Genomic DNA, 21,742 nt, shown 5'->3' with positions numbered 1-21,742 from the left:
AGCATACTTTCAAAGTGACCCGAAGCAGCTTTATTTTGGCCTGTCTGTACAGACCAAACTCGCTTTATATTGAATGCTTTCAGTGTTAGATGGGGAGAGTTAGACTGTTGTAAGTTTTTTTTCCCTTTAGTCTGGATCTAAGCATATACTATTTGTCCTCTATAGTTTTGTCTAAGAAACAATACTGGTAGTAACTACAGACAGAAAGAAGACTTCTTGGCTTCTTCAGGAGAAATAATTTTTGAGGGACTTTAAAGCACCAGTCCCAATATTATCTTTCTCTGTGGCTGGGTTTTTATAATGCATGGAGAGAAGCATCTGAAAATGTATTAGCAGTTGCCAAAGATGCAAAGAGAGATAATATTTGGAAGACATATCCAGTAGTAGCTCCTTTGTCCATAAAGCAAAATAGAACAACATTAAAATCCACAGCCATACCTTTATTGGGCCAACCAAAATTGTACAAAATACAGCTTGCAAGCTTTCAAAGCTCCAGTGCCTTCTTCATCAGGCAAAAGTGTTAAAATCCAGCTGGAGGAGAAAAAAATTATGTCAAGAGTCACAGGCCTACATTTTGTCAGGATGTTATTTTTATTGGTGTCAGTTAAGATGATCTGGAGGGATATCAGTGCAGGCAGAGGGAACTCTCTTCTATGGCCATGTGGACAAAGAATTGTAAAATCCAGACAATGAAATTTCAACTCCATTAGGAATAGAAAAAGTAACTTCCCTTGAGATCTAGGCTGTTCCTGTCCAGGGTGAAGCTATCTACCATTATCTTAGGAAGAAGCTATCAAGAGGCTTCTATACTGTTGCATCTGGGAGGAAAAGCATTTTAGGTCTTGTACACTTTTCCCTCCACATTTGCTGGAATTAGGGGCACAGGACCGTGTGAATGTGGAAAAAATGCAAATAACAAAAACACTATGTTTTTACTGGATAGAATACCTCTCTAGGAATCTCTAGGTCCTCCGGTGCAACTCTGTGGTCAACATCTGCCAGACATTGTCTCCAATGTCTCCAGGACCAGATGAACTCCATCCAAGAGTATTAAAAGAACTGGCAAATGTACTATCGGAGTCATTGGCAATAATGTTTGAAAACTCCTGGAAAACGAGAAATCCCAGCAGACTGGAGGAGGGCAAATGTTGTCTCCATCTTCAAAAAGGATTAAAAAAGGAACCCAACAATTATCGTCCAGTTAGTCTGACATCAATACCAGGAAATATTCTAGAGCAGATCATTAAACAAAGAGTCTGTGAACATCTAGATGGCAATTCCATAATCACAAAAACTCAACATGGGTTTCAGAGAAACAAGTCATGCCAGACAAATCTAATCTCTTTCTTTGATAAAATTACCAGCTTGGTAGATGAAGGGAATGCTGTGGATATAGTACATCTTGATTTCACTAAGGCCTTTGACAAGGTTTCCCATGACATTCTTGCAAACGAGCTTGTAAAATGTGGACTAGACAAGGTAACTGTTATATGGATTTGTAACCGGCCAAACGCAAAGGGTACTCAACAATGGCTCCTTTTCATCCTGGAGGGAAGTGACCAGTGGGGTCCCACAGGGCACTGTCCTGGGCCCAGTGCTATTCAACATCTTTATCAATGACCTGGATGACAGAATTGGGAGCATACTTATCAACTTTGCAGATGACGCCAAATTAGGAGGAATAGCTAACACCCCAGAGGACAGGATCAAGATTCAAAATGACCGAATAGACTAGAAAGCTGGGCCAAAGGTAACAAAATGAAATTCAACACCTAGAAATGTAAGGTATTGCACTTAGGGCGGAAAAATAAAATGCACAAATATAGGATTGGGGACACCTGGCTGAATGAAACTAAATGTGAAAGGGATCTAGGAGTCCAAGTAGACTACAAGTTGAACATGAGTGAACAGTGTGATGCGGTAGCTAAAAAGGCCAATGCAATTTTAGGCTGTATCAATAAAAGTATAGTGTCTAGATCAAGAGAAGTAATAGTCCCATTGTATTCTGCTTTGGTCAGGCCCCACCTAGAATATTGTGTCCAGTTCTGGGCGCCACAATTCAGAAAGGACATTGAGAAACTGGAGCGTGTCCAAAGGAGGGCGACTAAAATGGTGAAGGGTCTGGAAACCATGTCCTATGAGGAACGCCTTTGGGAGCTGAGGATGTTTAGCCTGGAGAAAAGAAGGTTAAGAGGTGATATGATAGCCCTGTTTAAATATTTGAAAGGTTGTCATGTTGAGGAGGGAGCAAGCTTATTTTGTGCTGCTCCAGAGAACAGAACCTGGAACAATGGATGCAAGCTACAGGTAAAGAGATTCCACCTCAACATTAGGAGGAACTTCCTAACAGTAAGGGCTGTTCGACAGTGGAATGCACTCCCTCGGAGTGTAGTGGAGTCTCCTTCCTTGGAGATCTTTAAACAGAGGCTGGATGGCCATCTGTCAGGGATGCTTTGATTTGGATTTCCTACATGGCAGGGCGTTGGACTGGATGGCCCTAGTGGTCTCTTCCAACTCTACGATTCTATGATTCTATGATTGACCATAGAATTGTGCTGGAGGAGCTACAAATGCCTAGGGGAGTGTTCTCTTTAGGAATCTCTGGTCCTTCAGTTGCACTGGAGGACCTAGATATTTCTAGAGAAAATCATAGAAGTATTTAAACAGGGCTATCATATCACCTCATAATCTTCTCTTCTCCAGGCTAAACATGCCCAGCTCCCTAAGTCGTTCCTCATAGGGCACAGATATTAATAAAATCTGTGAAAAATCAAATCCACAAAAGTCAAAGCAACAAATGTGGAGGGACGGGTGTATAGGTAAAATCTGTCAAATGCAGTTTGAATGGAAATGTTTTACACTCGGCCCTCCACATTTATGGCTTTGATTTTTGAGGATTTGATTATTTGCAGAATTGATTAATACACCCTCTCTAAGAAAGTCTAGGTCCTCCAGAGAAATTCTGCTGGAAGTTGACCATTGAGTTGCACTGGAGGACCTAAAGATTCCTAGAGAAAACACTTTTCTAGGCATTTGTAGATCCTGCAACACAATTCTATGGTCAAATTCTGGAAGATTTTGTCCACAGTTATGCTGGAGTATCTAGAAATTCTTAGAGAGGGGTTCTCTCAGGTTAAAAAAAGTACTGTTTATTTATTTGGATTTTTTCACTTTCATGGGGGTCCTGTGCCCCTATCCCCACAAATGTGGAGGGGTATGTGTACATTCATTGGGGGTTTATATATGTTATTTTGTCATGTCTTAAAATAAAAAAAATAAAAAACCATAAGCTTGCATAATGTATATTGTAAAATTTTGGTTGGCCCAATAAAGGTATTGTTCGTGAATATTTGGAAGGTTAGCTGAAGACTCATTTGCACTAAGTCACAAAGTTCCCCAGTAGTGGTCATCAGACTTCTGTCTAAATATGTAATTGGAGTTTAATCTTTTTTCATTCCCAGTTCCAGTGTTATCCAGGCACAGAAACACAAGTGTGGAAACTAGCTTGTTGTGCTACATCATGGTTTCTATCTGTTATTACTTAGTATGTATATAAGATCACCGGTGTTACTTTGCAGATCAATTTTTTAAAAAAGTATGCTTCTATTAAAGTCTATACAGATGATTAAATTAGATTAAAAATATGGCAGAATAGAACAACCTTCTAGCAGTACACAGTGGTAATACATATAGTAAATAAAATAAAATAGAGTCATTTTTGAGAATTTATAAACAGTCTAATAATAATAATAATAATAAAGATTTATTTATAGCCCGCCCTATCACAGAGAATCTGGGTGGGTTATAACAGTAAAATACAGTTAAGTTACAATAAAATCCAAGAAGAAAACAATCCCTATACCCACCCACCCCATTCCCAATGCTAAAACAGGATTAAACAGTCATACTATAAAAGCATTAAAAACTATAAAAACATTAAAACATTCAACTAGAATTTGGGGGATAATAAGCAGCAGAAGAGGCATTTTTCATAATTGTGATGATGTTCATGTCAGGTTCATATCCTGATCTATATCTATATTTCTATATCTGGGAAGGGGTAACTAAGTTGGAAAGGCCTGCTGGAAGAGATCCGTCTTGATTGCTTTCTTAAAAGCTGTCAGAGTGGAAATGTGGCGGATCTCCTCCAGCAGGTCGTTCCATAATTTTGGAGCTGCAGTAGAGAAGGCCCTCTGGGAAATTGATGTTAGCCTAGATTTTTTAGGCTGTAATAAAACCTTGTACCTTGCCCGGAAACTAATTGGCAGCCAGTGAAGGGAATTCAAGATCGTTGTTATATGATCATTTCTAGAAGTACCCATAATCAGTCTGCCTGCCATGTTTTGTACCAACTGAAATTTCCGAACTTGGCACGAGGGTGGCCCCGTGTAGAGCATGTTACAGAAGTCCAGTTGAGAAGTCACCAGTGCGTGTACTACTGTTTCAAGGTCCCTCGGCTCCAGGAAGGGGCACAGTTGGCGTATCAGCTGAAACTGATAACAGGTGCTCTTGACTGTCGCATCCACCTGAGCTGGAGTGACGAGTCAAGGAGCACCCCCAAACTGCAGACAGAGTCGTTCAGGGGAAGTGTGACCCCATCCAGAAAAGGCTGACATAACTCCATTCCTGGGTTTGGGGTTCCTATAGCAATTACCTCCGTCTTATCTGGATTCAGCTTGAGTTGGTTTTCCCTCATACAGTCCATTACCACCTCAAGATAGGCATTCAGAGTAGAGATGCCATCCTTAGTCACTGCATCAGTCCGAAACTCAGAGAAGTATATTTGGGTGTCATAAGTGTACTGATAACAAAATGCTCCATGTCTCTGGATGATCTCGCCTAACGGCTTCATGTAAATGTTAAATAGCATTGGGGCCAGAATCGTGCCTTGAGGGACACCTGATCTCAGCTCCTTCTGGGCCGAGCAACTGTCCCCGAGCAACACCATCTGGAACCTACATAAGTGGTAGGACCAGAACCACTGCAATGGAGTGCCACCAATACCCAACTCTCTCAGGTGTTCCAGAAGGATACCATGGTTAATGGTATCGAAGGCCGCTGAGAGGTCCAAGAGCACCAGCAGGGTCACACTTCCCCTGTCGATGCCCAGACAGAGATCATCAACTAAGGCGACCATGGCTGTCTCCATTCCGTATCCTGCCCTGAATCCGGTTTGAAATGGATCCAGAAAATTAGTTTCTTCCAAGACAGTTTGTAGTTGATTATTGACTGCCCTCTCGATCACCTTGCTCAAAAAAGGCAGAAACGATACTGGTCTATAATTATTTCTGTCCAGGGGGTCCAGGGAGGGCTTTTTTAGGAGTGGTCTAACCACTGCTTCCTTAAGACAAGGAGGCAGGGTGCCCTCCCTGAGAGATGCATTAATTATGTTTGTCAGCAGTGGCTTGATCGTATCACCCTCCTGAATGGCCAGCCAAGTTGGGCAAGGGTCAAGAGGGCAAGTTGTTTTTTTCCATACTAATAAGGAGCTAGTCCACATCCTCAGTACTTACTGACTCAAACTGATCCAGTCTAACAGTAATGCCTCTCTAATTGCTTCTGTCATAAAGTTGGCATCCAGATCAGCTCTTATCCGAGAGATTTTATCTGTCTAGGCATACATAATCATTGTGTGTTGGCGAGGTAGTGTCAATAATAAGCTGCACACTTGAAAATAAAAAGAGCACTAAGGTTTGGGTTGCCATATCTCACTTTCTCAAATGTTGACATCTAATTTTTCTGTTATGACAATTATTCCAATTATGCAGATCACTCTAATTTACATTGTAAATGTTTAGTAATGCATTAATTGTTGCATTTTTTCTTCCACTATGTTTCAACCTTCATATAATTTTTTATAGCTACAAGTGGTCTGAGAGAATTTGGAGCAGGAGACCCAAATTCAAATCTCTGCTTGGACATGGAACTTACCATGTGACCTAAAGCCATCATCACCTCTTAGCAAACCTATATACTGAAGAACTATGTAAAAAAATATGAACGATCAAAAGATACATGGGGGTATGAAGATGAAGCCCAGGATTTGGAAAGCAAAATGAAACATGTACTAAAAACAGTTGCGAAGAATAAATCACCAGGGACAGACAACATACCAACAGAATTGCTACAGTCCACGGAGACAAAACTCATTTGCCAACAAATATGCAAAATGAAACAGTGGCATTGCAGTAATTTCCCATGCCAGCAAAGTCATTCTCAAGATGCCAGCCACAGATGCTGGCGAAACATCAGGAAAAAACTCTTCTAGAACATGGCCACATAGCCCAAAAAACCCACAAAAAACTATGGATGCTGGCCATGAAAGCCTTCGATTTTTCACTCTCAAGATTTTGCAGCAAAGACTGCAACCTTATATAGAGGGAGAAATCCCAGAGGTGCAAGCTGGATTCACAAAAGGAAGAGGCACTAGGAATTTCATTGTAAATATACATTGGATAATGGAGTGCACCTGGAAATTCCAGAAGAAAATCTGCATGTGCTTTATTGACAAAAGCAAAGCCTTCGACTGCATAGATCATGAAAAAGTATGGGTTGCACTTAGAGGAATGGGGGTGCCACAACATTGAATTGTCTTGATGAATAACCTGTACTCGGGAAAAGAGGCTGCTGTTAAAATATGGAGAAACAGAATGGATCCCAGTCGAAAAAAAGGATAAGGCATACTACAGTGCGCCCTTTTTTTACGCGGGGGAATTCGTTCTGGACCCCCCCCCCACGTAAAAAAATGTGTATGCTCGAGCCCCATTGAAAGTAATGGGGCTTGTGCATGGGCTGCACTGCCCCTTGCGCCCTGTGTGCTCCCACGTGGCTTTCACCAAATGCTGAAAACTGTGCATAGTGCGTCTGCGTATGACACGGGTGCACTATATCACCCTGTTTGATCAACCTGTATGCATAGAATATTGTTTCCACAGCAGGCCTAGAGTCAGAGGCAGGAGAAGTGAATATCGGAGAAAGGAACATTAACAGCCTAAGATACACAAACAACACAATACTGCTAGCAAGTAACCAACAAGGATCTGGAACAATTACTGAAGAAGGTCAAAGAGGAAAGTATCAAGATAGGCTTAAATGCTGAACATTAAGATAACAAAATACACTCGGCCCTCCACATTTGTGGCTTTGACTTTTTGTGGATATGATTATTTGTGGATTTGGTTAATATGCTCTCTCTAGGAATCTCAGTGAAGCAGCAAGGAGAGCAGTAATGAGAGGTGGGAAAAGATTCCATCTAATCTCCTCCAAGTCATACCTCAGCTCTGACACTGACCATCTAAGCCCCACCCCCACCCCTGCCTTCCAGAGAGAGGAGAGGAGAAACAGCTGGAAGGAAGAGGAAGGGAAAAGCCAGCTGTGGGAGACCATCTCAGCCGCAGCACAGACCATCTCAGCCCCTTCTGCGTTCCAGAAAGAGGAGAGGAGAAAACAGAGAGGATGGACAAGGAAAATCAAACAGAAGACACATGAGGGGGGGAAGGGAAAAGGAGGGAGGAGAAGGGTAGGGAAATGATCAATTCAACAATAATGGGGGGGAGGGAGAATGATACAGGAAAACAACTACTGGGCAGCAGCAGTAGTGGTGAGTGTCACTAAAGTAAAGAACAGCAGTGACATTATAGCTAACACTTGTTAGCACTGCGGACAGGGAGGTGTAGGTGGTCCTTCTTGTGTAAACTCCCCCCCATCTAGAAAACCCTATGAGGTGACATTGATAGTCACACAGGCAGGACAAGAGCATTAACAGACAGACAGATAGAAACTAAAAGAAAACACACTTGCAAGCTCAGCTAAGGGCAGTCTATACAGTGCAACTATACAGTGTTCTACTCAGGGAATGAAAAGAGAAGAAGAAACGGGGTGGCTTTTATACTAAGAAAAGATGTTGCAAAAGCAGTCAGAAATCAAAAACAGACCAACACAGGATGTCAAGCTGATTATTGGAGATTGGAACACAAAGGTTGAAAGTAAAGAATAATCAAAAACAGTCGGGAGATTTGGACTAGACAACAGAAATGAAGCAGGTGAACATCTGATAGATTTTTGTGAAGCCAACAACCTGTTCATTGCAAATGCATTTTTCATACAACCAGAGAACAGGTTGTACACATGGACATCACCAGATGGTCAATACAAAAACCCAATAGATTACATAATTGGAAGTAAAAGATGGCGAAGCTCCATACTCGTGGCCAATACTAGACCAGGTGCTGATTGTGGCACAGATCACAAACTACTCATTTCAAAAATAAAAGTGAAACTCAAGAAGAGAACAAAACCAGCCATTATAGCAAAATAAGATTTAAACATTTCCACAGAATTCATAAGGAATAGATTTGCAGTACAGTGGGCCCTTGCCTTACGCGGGGGATCCGTTCTGGACCCCCCTGCATAAGGCAAATTCCGCCTATGCGGTGGTGTGGCAGCGCAGGAATGTGCAGGGCATCATGGGCGCGAGCCCCATTCATTTGAATTGGACATGCCACCCCTTGCGCCCCGCGCGCTCCCTGCGGCTTGAGCGCATACGCTCAAGTCCGCATATAACGCAGGTGCACTGTACTAAGAATAATAGATTGTGAACCGGAAGAGCTTTGGTCTGAAGAAAGGGACATAATAAAAGAAGAATGAATAAAGACACCTCCAACAGACAAAAGGAAAGTGAAGAAACCATGGATGACAGATAAAACGCTACAAGCATTAAAGGAAAGAAGAGAAACCAAACAAAAAGGAGATAGGAATAAACTAAGAACCATGAATGCAACAGTACAATGGCTAGTGCGCAAAGATAAGAAAAATTACTACAATGACAAATGTAGAGAAATAGAAGACAACAACAAAAACGGAAGAATGAGAGATCTAATCCACAAGATATGAGAAATCAAGGAAAAGGTCAAACCAAGGGTACTCTATGTCAATAAAAATAACATAATTCAAGACCTAGGAGAAATAAAGAGACGACGGATGCAATACACAGAAGTTAAATAAAAGAGATGACAACATGAAGGACACATGGAATGAAGAGCCACATGAAGATGAACCTCAAATTCTAAAAACTGAGGTGGCAGCAGCAATAAAGGAAATGGCAAAAAACAAGACTCCAGGAACAGATAATATTCCAGTAGAACTGTTGCAATTCACATTGACAGAGTCAACTCTAGTGCTAACCAACATATGTCAACAGATATGGAAAATAAAATGATGGCCAACAGATTGGGAGTGATCAATATACATCTTCATCCACAAAAAAGGCGATACAAGGGACTGCAGCAACAATAGAACCATAGCACTATTCTGCCATGTGAGCAAAATCATGCTCAAAATTCTGCAACATAGGCTCAAACCATACATGGAGAGAGAAATCCCAGAGCTCCAAACAGGGTTCAGGAAAGGAAGAGGCATCAGGGATCACACTGCAAATATACAATGGCTAATGAAGTGTAGCAGGGAGTTCCAAAAGAAAATCAGCATGTGCTTTATAAACTATAGCAAAGTCTTTGACTGAATAGATCATGAATACTATGGAATGCCCTTAAAGAGAGAGAGCCAACACATCTGATAGCCCTATTGAGGAATTTGTACTCAGCACAAGAGGCTACTGTCAGGACAGAACACGGAGAAACAGAATGGTTCACAATTGGCAAAGGAGTCAGGCAAGGCTGCATCCTATCACCCTACCTATTCAATTTATATGCAGAACATATTGTAAAGAAAACACGCTTGGACATGGAAGAGGGAGGAGTGAAAATAGGAGGAAGAAATATCAACAATCTGAGATATGCTGACCACACCATAATACTAACAGAGAACCTCACAGACCTGAAACAACTAAGGAAGATCAAAGAAGAAAGTGCAAAGGCAGGTTTACTGTTGAACATAAAGAAAACAAAAATAATGACCACAGAGAACCTATACACATTCAAACTAGACAATGACGAAATAGTAAAAGTTATCATATCTGGGATCAAACATTGATTGGAACGGGGACTGCAGCCAGGAAATCAGAAGAAGATTAAGAATAGGGAGGGCGGCTATGAAAGAACTAGAAAAGATCCTACAATGCAAAGACATGCAACTCAGCACAAAAGTCAGAATCATACAGGTCATTGTATTCCTTTTTAACCTATACAGATGTTAGAGCTGGACAATCAAGAACAAAGATAGGAGGAAAATCAACTCATTTGAGATGTGGTGCTGGAGAAGAGTGCTGAGGATTCCATGGACAGCCAAAAGGACAAACACATGGGTCCTAGAGCAGATCAAGATGAGTAGAGGACAGGGAGGGCCTGGAGATGTCTCATCTATAGGGTTGCCGTGGGTCGAGATTGACATGGAGGCAGTTAACAGTAATAGCAAAAAGAATCTCTAGGTCTTTCAGAGAAATTTGGCTGGAGGTTGACCATAGAGTTGCACTGAAGGATCTAAAAATTTCTAGAGAAAACACTTCTCTAGACATTTGTTGGTCCTGCAACATGATTCTTTAATCAAATTCTGGCAGATGTTGACTATAGAGTTCTACTGAAGGCCCTAGAAATTCCTAGACAGATATTCTCTCTGGTTAAAAAAGTACTATTTATTTATTTGGAGTTTTTTTCACTTTCATGGGAGTCCTGTTCCCCTAACCCCAGTGAATGTGGAGAGACAAGTCAAATGACCACGGAAGAGATACAATAATTAATCCTAGATAACGAGAAAATCGAAATAGTCAAAGAGTTCTCATGCCTTGGATGAAATATAGACCAGATTGGAGACTGCAATCAAGAAATCAGAAGGAAACTAGGAATGGGAAAGGCAGCTATGAAAGAATTGGGCAAGATCCTAAAATGTAAAGCTAGAACTCTGAACACTAAAGTGAGGCTGTTGTACTTTGGCCACATCATGAGGAAAAATGGATAATTGGAAAAACAATAATGCTGTGAAAGGTAGAGGGCAGTAGAACAAGAGGAAGACCATATGCCAGATGTTTAGACTATGGCCCGGGACAGACAATCCCAAAAGGGGGGCCTGTTGGCAGCCTATTTCCCTCCAGAGGAAGCCACAGCCGCCAAACCATGCGGATTCCCTCCGGAGTAAAAAGAACCTGGTATTTTCGGGTTCTTTTTATGGCACCAGAGTGACGTCGTGTGGCGCTGTACAGACGCTGCGCAACGCTTACGTCACAATGGCAGCACCCGTGTACACGGATTAGTACACTGACACTTCGTGCTAGAGTTAGGGACCGTGCGGTTGTTGTGCAGTCCCTAACCTTAGTATCGCCGCTGCCATGCCACAAAGTGACCGTCTATATCGGGTCTACATGAAGGAGGCCATGGGCCTGAGCCTACAGGACCTGAGCAGGGCAGTTGAGGACAGGGAATCTTGGAGATGTCTCATCCACAGAGACACCATGAGTTGAAGTCACCTCGAGGGCAGTTAACAACAAGAGAAAGGAATTGGTTAGAAATACAAATTAGCAAGGATGTATTGTGAAAGCACTGTGGAGATTTCATAAATAGGTACCTCCTTACTTTAAGTTTAGGGTTTCCTGCTTTTAGAGCAAAGAACTGGTCAAGTTTTTACCATTTGTTAAGTGTCCCTAACAAACAATATGATCACAACTTTCTTTTTTTCCTTCTTATGTATGAGTCATTGTTTTTATGTTACTATGATCCATTTTGTTGTCTTTTTGGAATTTATAATAAAAAAATACACTAGCTTTTAAAATGCAAAGGACTTTTTTCAAACCGAAATTGAAAACGTCTATAAAACTGTAAACATAGCTTTATTTTCTATTCTCATAATGCTTTGATATTTGTTCCTCCTTTCCCTGGAAAGCTGCATTGCTGATGCCCTGAGCACCTCACTTTTCTAGAGTGGTTTATTTTATTTATCTGTTTATGGCCCTTTTCTTTTGTGTTAATCACCAGTGTATGGGAATGCCTGAAGTCACCTTGGGCTGTAAAATGTAAATGAGATGTAGCAGGAATGGCACTGAAATAAGGTGCACACTAAAACTGGAGGATTTTACTTATTCCATTAGACTGGAGCATCAACTGCTGGGCTTGAGGTGTAGATCTCTCTTTCATAAGGAAAATATTTGATACTCTGGAGTTGGTATTAATGTAACACTGTCAGTGTTAAAGCTTATTATATTTGTACACTTTAATACCTCTTCTGTGATGGACAACAGGATTACAGCGTCCTTGTTTTCATTCTCCATTGTATCATAAAGGAACGCGTATGCAAGCAAAATTGGCTTGCTGAAAATTACACTTTGTTATTCTGGGGATGTTCTGAAATTTGTAGTGTGTCTTAAACTAGAATCTTGTTTTTCTGCTCTGGGACCAGAATATTTTCTAGAACTTCAATAACCTGTTTTAAAAATAGACAAAAAGGGTCCCAGTGACTTAAATGGGGGGCCTGTTTCATAGTGCTGATACCACAGCTAAAAGGTCCTCCTGTCTCTTCCAACTGAACTTCCATTTGCAAAGAAACACTGACTTCAGGAAGCAGAACAATGTACATAGTACACATGTACATAGGTGCAGTTCCAGAAGTGTAGACATGGGAGGGGAGTGTCATCTAGCTCTGTCTCTTAAGGTGAAAGAGGAAGGTTCAGCATCACAAGAAGGAGCTCATATTAGATAGATTGTAGTGCGGAACAAGGTGAAGAAACAATTTTATTAACATAAATATAGATGGTTCAATCATGTGAGTGAAATACCAGCCTATTCATACATGACGTGATCCTTAAAACCATCTGATAATCCTGCCTGAAAGGCAATTCTGTTCTAACCAAATGGAGAGACTAAGTTGGTCTCTAACAGACGTCATTTCAAATATTTTAAGTCTAGTTGTACCTAGGTTCCTGGGTTTTTTTTTAGACTGGGGAGATAGATCATTCATCTTCTTTCAATAAATACCTATACTTTGGAAAAATATGATCCATTCCTCCCAGTGTTTTTACTGATTTGCTCCCCCTTGCATTTCCTTTGTTTCAGCTGACTGGAATTATTCAAGCCATGGTGGATGGACAGCCCAGTCTCCAGCAAGTGCTTGAGGTAAGCAGAATAACCTTTAGTTCCTGACCTCTGACACCTCTTCTCCCTTCCCCCTTCCTCTTCCTGTGTATCGAACCACATAATTTGACTATGATTACAGCTTCATTAGAATAACATTTGCTGTCACATCAGTGACATGCTGTTGAGAGTATTGAACCATTGATCTGTCATTTCCAGCTGTTCATGTCAAAGGTACTGACAACTTGTCCGGACTGCTGCCAGAAGTCACGAGGGGAGATGTGTGCATGGGGAGCTTTTTTACTGGAGATGTTCTTCAGGGGTCAACAATGTTGCATTAAGACTAGTGCATGAAAGATGACAGATTAATGTACATATCTACTTGAAAGCTCAGTAATGAACCATAGTAAGAGGAGTGCCCTGGAAGTCTTATCTATGAGGCTCTGAATGTAGTGCCATCTGCTTAATGTTAAAATCCTGGAGCATTTAAGGCTTAATTAACTGAAAGTACTTCCATAATCAATAGCTTTTGTTGTTTGGCATCTATAGATGGAATCATCCAGGAGGGAGATCCTCTTTTAACTGCAGTTGGATGTATTTCTCCCATCAGGATGTGTGCCTAATAGTTATTAATCAAAATGATTGCAGTCACAGCTTGTGTAAGGAAATCTGATTAAAGGTTAAAGTTTCACTCTCTTGATTTAGAGATTGTTTGGAACCTTGAAGTGAAGGGAAAGGAGATAGCTGGGTATCCCTGAAATTTTATTAATTAGTTTATTTTTTAAATGTTCAAATCATTTGCATATTTCCAATCATCTACATATTTCCAATTTTGGGTGATTTGTTTATATGCGACAGTGAAAATTAAGTATTTGTTATGTACCAATGCATTATTATTCAGAAACAAGAAAATAAAAGTACAGTGTGCCCTTTATATCCACTGGGGTTTGGTTTCAGGACCCCTTATGGATACCAAAACCCATGGATGCTCAAGTGTCATCACATTTGTGGGATCTGTTCTGGGGGCCCCCTCCCCCCTGCGATCAGAAATATTGCTCCAATTGTTATAATGGCAGTGTACACACAATTTTATCCCTCCTCATTTGCCATCCGCGAAGGACCAAAACCACCAACAGGGAGGGACAAATGTATATACAGTGCTGTAGTAATGTAATGTCCCTTAGATAAAATGATTAAATTAAGGTTTGGTTTTTGGATTAATTTTTTTTTCAAGCTGTGAGTGATTGAATCCATGGATGCAGAATTAGTGGATACAAAGGGCTGATTGCAATTCACTCTTTTTTTACGATTTCTTTTTCTCTTGTAATATCTTAAATAAGTTCAAGTAGAGTGGTGCTGGGTTGCATCTTGGAAAATAAAATTTTTTTGCACCCATAAAATCTAATTTAGGAAAGCTGTTTAAGATTTGTACTGTTTGTGCTTTTTTTTGGTAAGAAATTTAGAAACAATATATCTTGGTGAGTACTGGGGATTTTGGATTTAGAGCCAGCAATTTGGTGTATTCATTCAAAATCAAAAATAGAAAACTGGAGGATGGGGCTTAATCCATTTAGCCAGGCATCAGTCATTTTGGTGGGCTGCGCCTCCTCTTGTTCCAGGACTTCTTACATTCTTAATTTTTTCTTCCAACTTCAATTTTCCAAATCCTCAACCTTACTTTGGAGATCTAAATTGGCCACTTTCAATTCTTGAACTTTTATGTCATTGGAGATTTTCAGTTGTAATGTGTCATTTGTAGCTGCCTGCAATGTGGAGAAGTTGTCAGAGTCTGTAGTTCTGACCAATTGGGACTAAAGCTGCTGACCAATTCTCCTGAAGCTCTTTTTGTACCTGGCTAATAATTGCCTTTACTTGTATTCCAGAATCAATTTTCTCTTAGGCCTTCCTCCCCTTGTTCTCTTATAGAAGTTTGACAATATAGTCTAAGATATATAGTCTAAGTGGCCCACTATGTCTCTGCAGTGACTGGTTTTTAAAGAAAAAAAATGCTTTTAAATCTCTTTTTTTGGCTATCACCTGCTACTCTTTTCACACCTTGGTGCTCTTTGAAGTATATTGCCACAATTCAAATCAGGTTGACAGGCTGTTGATGGTAAAAATGGGTGGAAGGGGTGTGGAGCACAGCTACGCCCCCAAATGTTATTCATTCGTGTGTCTCCATTTATGCTGCATCAGGAGTTATCTCAGCTGAGGAGGAGGAGGCTTGCCTTCTTTGCTCAAAATATTGTTCATGACTATACCTTAATGATCTGTTCAGCTACTCATTGGACCTACTTCCTCGTGCGAGAGCTATCCACAATTCTCTAAAGACTTATGCCTTAAATCCAATTGTTAGCTTCAACTAGAACTGATCCTGCATATCAGTAGGATTGGTAAGTCAGCACTTAAATTCCTTTGATCCAAGGAGTCTGCTGTAGTTCGAAATAAGTACTGGATATAGGCCTGTGTCTGTTAAATTAGTTAGCATTCATACTCTGACAAAGTTCAGTGTTAATCAGGCGAAAGAATTTCAATATGCGCAACACAAAATTAATATAATTTGCACTGCCATTTGGAAGAGTGAGATTATTGAGTTAGGTTGGTACTAGATGACCTCCAGTGTAAAGTTGATGCCTCCTTATTAGAAACTTAGAAAATTGTCTTTTAGGGAAGTGATTCAAAACTGATTCATCTCATTGGGTTGGACAACTTTGGTAGATCAAGCTTGGTGGAATAAACCTTTGCGCTCCTATGGTGCATGTACCTCATCAATAACTTCAGATTTCAAAACATCACAATTGAAAATGACTGGCTGTACCTTTTTAGTTTTGATGGGCATAGTGCATTTCCTACTCCTAGTCTACAGATTAGCAGTAGTTCTCTATGATTTTCCACAGGGCTCTTTATTAGCCCTGTTGGAGTGCCAGATATCTGTGGCATTTTAGATGTAGAGCATATCCTCTACTACTACTACTACTACTACTACAAAATTTTATTTTTATCCCATGCCTCTGTGTAACACAACCGGGGCGGCTTACAGCAATTAAACACACAATCCCACATTCCAAAGTCCCACCCCCCTTAAATACAATTAAACAATTTACGATTAAAACATAGCATAAAATACAGCTTAAAATAATACTAGTGAAATATGGGTCTATGAACTTTTTATCTATTTAGTGAAGTCTTAACTGATGTGTTCTGCATACAGGTATACACCAGTTAAATTTAACACTACTCTTTCTCTTTTTCACATCACCCATTTCCAGACTAAGCTATAGAGAAAAGAAATCTAGAGTCAGTAACTCAAATTCTAGTGTCCTACATAGCTCTCCTGTCCTTCTGCTACAGAAGTGAACAAAATACAGGCAATATTTAATCTCTCAAGACCATTTTGAGGCTTCCAAGGGCCTCCACATTTTTGTTTTAAAATGTGGTTTTATTTTACCAGAAATGCCCCCTATATAACATTTAGATAAAAATGTAGAAAAAATTAGGAACTAGGAACTATGAAGGGAAGAGATGTATCTTCTGAAGTTTGGAGAGGGGGCAGTTGACCCCTCCTCTTCTCGTACATGTCTTCTATCTCAGTTCCCATGTTGTTGACCATTTTTGTTCTCTTTTTCTTGTCTCCCATCCTTCTGTTTAAAAAAAGATGTTAGCACTGCTTTCCTGTTCCTAATGTTGTGATCAGTATAACATTATTTCACTGGGTAACTTTACAGTATATAATGCTTCTAGTTCTGTGACACTATAATAGAAGATAAGGATCAAATAGCCAGTTTAGGGATTTCCAAACACGTTCTGATTTCTTTTCTTTGAGCAAACCTTCCATGTGGCATTTAGAGATGTCTGAGAACCAACTAAAACCTCCTTTGGGTATGCTGAACTTGTCATCTAGTTCTTTCGATCAAGGTTAGAATAAATAATTTATTTTGGCAGTAGAATGGGGTCATGTCTGAGTGCAGTATTTGGGATGTTGATTACTAGTTACTCTGAAGTATCTTTTCTGTTGATAACCTCCTTGTAGGAAGAGTGTGTGAAAATTTGATAAACTACATGTGTGTATGAATGCAACCTGACACATGTTATAGCAAGAGTTACAGTCTGTCTAAAGTAGAAATTGGTCAAGGATTGAAAGGCACGAAGATGATGCCATATTGCATGCAGAAAATAGCAACAACTTAGAACAACAACAGATGAAAGTTAAAGAAGAAAGTTCAAAGCAGGCTTACAGTTGAATATTAAGAACACAAAATTAATGACTTCATATGCTCTATAAAATTTTCAAAAAGATAACAAAGATGCTGAACTAGTTAAAGATTTCTAATTCTGTCATTAAAATGGAGAATGTAGTCAAGAAATCAGAAGACTAAGGGACAGAATAGAAGCCACCTCTGAGAAAGCTGAACTGGGGCCTCAGCAACTGCATGCTGCGGTCCCAATCTGCCTTTTTGTCAGACCAAAATGAAGCCACAAAATGCCACTCCTTTTTGCACCCGCAAAAAGCCGTTTTTCCTGTCCCGCCGTGGCTTTACGGCGCTCTTGCAGCATGCAGCATCTAAACACCGCACCAATGAAGCACCCGGAAGCCAGCTTCCGGGCGTCATGGGGGCGTGTGTCATGTGTATGCCATGCCCCCAAGCATGCTTTCCATGCCGGTCTGAACAGGCCCTAAGACTGGGAAAGACAGCCATGAAGAAGCTAGATAATATCCTCAAGTCTAAAGACATAACTTTAAATGCCGAAGTTAGAATCACCGAGACCATAATATTTCTGATTTCTGTGTATGATTGTGGAAGCTGTATATTAAAGAAAGCTGACAGGAAGAAAATCAGCTGCTATGAAATGTGGTGCTGGAAATGAATTCTACATATACCATGGACATCTAAAAAGATGAACTTTAAAAATACATCAGGGGTAGCTGGTGAGACAGTCTTATTTATTTGTCCCTTTTCTCTACATTTTGCAGTTTATGCATGTTCAGTAAAGGATTCTGGAGCTGGTTATTGTTTACCTTGCCTGCTGTAAGCAAGCAGGATCTCACTCTTCCTCCCTAGTTCAAGTTTTATTGCATTGTTTACTGTGGACACACTGCTGTAATCGGGCACTGAAAAATCTATATTTCTCTAGTCCTCCTCCAGATCTTCCCAATACTAATGCTGCTAAAAACATCCACCAAATCAGAGGACAAAAAGAAAAATAAGAGGGGCTGGGTGGGTATAAACATCTTTATAAAAAGCATCTTTTTTATTGTTTACAAAGGTATGTCTGTACTCTTCTAGTTTGTGTGCAAACTCTTCTAGTTTGTCTTGCCAGCTACTCTACATGAAATGAAAACAGATTGGCTGCACATCAGTGTGGTATCTTGTGTAGAAAGATAAGGCTAGATGTAATTATTAGCACTAACTACAATAGACCCATTGAACCAATAGGATTTATACAAGTTTTGATTTACCACTAGTAAAACCACTGTCTTACTATGGAGTTTTTAAGACAAAAGGCATTCAGAAATGGTTTACCATTGCTGCTTTTTGCACAGTACTAACAAGAGTTAGCTAAAGAACTATTGCTGTTCTGTTTGAAAGATCCTCCTATGAACATGCAATCTCAGGACCACAAGAAAGGAAGTGCCAAGTGATTTACCAGTTTCCTTTGAAAACAAAATGAGAATGGCAGTTCTTAAATTGGTATTAAGTAAATAAGTATGAAGAAATCTGGATGGGACGTCAAATTTTTTGGGTTAGGTATTCCACTGAATTCTGGTACAGTTTTCCTTAAAATAGTATGATGTGATGTTACTGTAACTATAAAACATTCTAAGAACTGTAGTTAAGACATTTTTTTCTGTCTGGTTTTCTTACACTGACATATGAGTGATCAAGGATTCTTGTTGTGTTGCCTCTCTACTATGTGATGTGGTAAGTGAGTCCTCTTGGTCAGTCCTGCTTGTTCAGATTCATGAGTTGCTTGGAGTCTGCTGCTGAAATGGGACCTATTGTAAGTGCTAGTTTTAGTATGTTTTCTGTTTTGAGGGGAATGCGGGTGGGAGTGTGTGTCAGGAAATGGCTAGGCAATATTAATGTTTGATGGCTGTTCTATAATCAAAGTATTGTGAATCCTGATAATAATCACTGGCTGCTTGATGTCTTCTATTGGAAATCTTCAAAGGTCCAAGTATATTTTCACAGAGATGAGGAGGGGAACAGAATGAGATGGGAGTAGGGGGGGCAGCTGTGTTGGATAAGATCACAATTTTCTTCTCTTGTGATTGTGAGCCTTATCAGCATTAACTGTTGTATCTCTTTTCCATGTTTGAGAAAGCTCATCTTCTTTCTGTCTGTTTCTTTCAGAGGGTTGATGAGTGGATGGCAAAGGAAGGCCTCTTGGATCCCAGCGTCAAGTCGATTTTTGTAACCTGTGGAGACTGGGACTTGAAAGTAATGTGAGTATGGGAGGACGCTGATGTACTTGTGGTGTGACAACTATTGCATTAGAAAATCTTCTTTCTATAATAGAATATTCAGGTATTTCTTACTTTAAGGATTTATGGGGCCAGAAGCACATTATGGAGTGCTTTGTGCTATAGTCCTTCCTATATCTTAATTCTACAATAGACACATTACTTTTTTGAACAAAGTGTTTTCGAATAATGTATAGCTCACTCTTGGCATGTCACAATCCATTTGCCTGCATACCAGCACTTGGCTATCTCAGAGGCAAAATTATGGGGCATACCATGTTAAGGATGAGGGCTGGCACACTCCTGTTGCTAGTTATCTAAGATGACAATTCCAGGTTATCCTCAGAACAATTTAAGTTGCAGTCTTTGATACTTTTTCATTTTTCTTCATTTCCCTTTTAAATAGTTAAGAGTGTGAATAGGCAAAATGAAATGTGATAAGAAAAACCATTTCTTCTTGGCCTAAAGCACATTGAATTTTTTTCTGTGAGAGTTTTCCCCTCAAAAATGGTGACTATCCAGCTTAGAGATCAGCAAGTTTTGCATGTCAAACTTGAAAAGGAATGTATCTGTATAGATGTTGTTTCTGAGCAGCACTCTACAGCTGTGGTCAGGTGTTTTGTTTTGTTAGTGGGAATTTCTTACTTACATCTCAAAGAATGCTAGTTCTCTGTGTTAATCTTGAATTAAAAACCATGTCTGCAAGTCTAATAATACCTGTAATTTAGAGGAACCCAGTATGATTTGGGATTTTAGCTAAGAGCTAATGCACCTTCTAGAGGAAGATTACCTAGAATAGTACTTCTCAAGTTTAATTGATTTGAGGAACTATCAGTTCCTCTGCCCCCATGTTCCAGGGACATGCAGCATATTTGTGACTATTGGCTACAACCATTTCTTTATGATGGCTTGTGGACTTGCACCAGTTCATTGACCACCACTTAGAGTAGTAGTAAGCTAGAATACTTCAGTTATTGGCAATGCAGTTTAGTATTGTAGGAGCTGATGACAGGGTGACTTTTGAAATCTCATTTAACTATTTATTAATTAAAATAATTATACCCTATCCTCAGGGAGGTTTACAAAAAGCATTAAAACAAGTTACACAGTTTAAAACAATAAAATATATCATATATACTTGACTATAAGCTGATCTCATGTATAAGTCAAGGGCAGGTTTTGGAATCAAAATTAGGGACTTTAATATGACCTGTGAAAAAGTCTAGAGTAGAACTTAGGGGCACGTAACAAAGGATGTAAAGGACAAAGCAAAGAAAAAACTGATGCCAAAGAACTTATAAAATTCTGGCAGACATAACTGTGGTCACCTTATAGGTTTGATAAATGAGGAGGGAACTACTGTACAGTAATCAGTGGCTGTGCAATATGTGTGGGAAGTGGCCAGGGAAAGATGGGGCTAAGAAAATGTGTACACGTTGAAAAGGATGAAAAGGCAAAGAAAAGAAAATGGCAACTACATTAGCAGTGATTACAGTTTTTGACTTTAATGTGATTGCATTGCCCGATTTTAATCCAGAAAATCTGACAAACATATATAGATACCTTATCCAGATCCTTAAAAGTCCAATTCCTCTCAGTGCCTCTTTGAGGGAAAGTGTCAAAGAGTTGCCACTGCTGCCACCATTTTCCCTCCTAGCCATTCAAAAAGGCCAGATGTGGTGCCGTGATGGAGAAGGTAGAGTGGGTCAGTGCTTCTTTTCGGTGCTTCCATGACAGACTAAGCTCTTGCCTTTCCCCACTCTACTCAGGGAAGGGGATGGTTCCTTTTTTATATAAGAGTTAAAATATGGTACTTACACTGATAAGTTGACCCAGGTTTTTTGGGTCAATTGTTTGACTAACATCTTTTGACTTATACATGAGTATATACAGTAATTAAATTAACTTAAAACATACTTAACTTCAGTAATAAGTTAAAATGAGATTTACATTATTTTTTTTAAAAAATTAAACATTATGCACACCATATTTGGTATGAGTTAATAAGAGGCAAAGGCTTTGATAAACAGCCAGGTTTTAATGGTGCCTAAATGACTTGCCACAGCTAATAATGTCTTCTCCCATGTCACAACATAGTGTATTCATCCCACTGATGGCACATATGGGGAGAGGTGTTCCCTCAAGTATTGCGATTCCCAGCCATTTAGAGCAGAGGTTCCCAAACTTTGCTCCACCATATGTTCTGGATGTAAGTTCCCAGAATTCCTGACTGTTGGTCCAGCATGGTGGGGCATCTGGAAATTGA

At 39.9% G+C, this 21,742-nt stretch overlaps 1 protein-coding gene across 1 annotated transcript in view; it reads left to right on the top strand.

Annotated features, from left to right (window-relative positions):
• The window catches only part of ERI3 (ERI1 exoribonuclease family member 3), a 279,690-nt gene that overhangs the window by 30,274 nt on the left and 227,674 nt on the right, over positions 1 to 21,742 (top strand). The window contains 2 exon segments of the mRNA XM_042465319.1: positions 12,996 to 13,055; positions 19,367 to 19,458. Of these exon segments, the coding sequence (XP_042321253.1) occupies positions 12,996 to 13,055; positions 19,367 to 19,458 (152 nt within the window).

Source organism: Sceloporus undulatus, chromosome 4, assembly GCF_019175285.1.
Source record: "Sceloporus undulatus isolate JIND9_A2432 ecotype Alabama chromosome 4, SceUnd_v1.1, whole genome shotgun sequence".
Lineage (NCBI taxonomy): Eukaryota > Metazoa > Chordata > Lepidosauria > Squamata > Phrynosomatidae > Sceloporus > Sceloporus undulatus.
The sequence above is the reverse complement of the archived record's forward strand: the minus strand, read 5'-3'. Positions and strand labels throughout refer to the sequence as shown.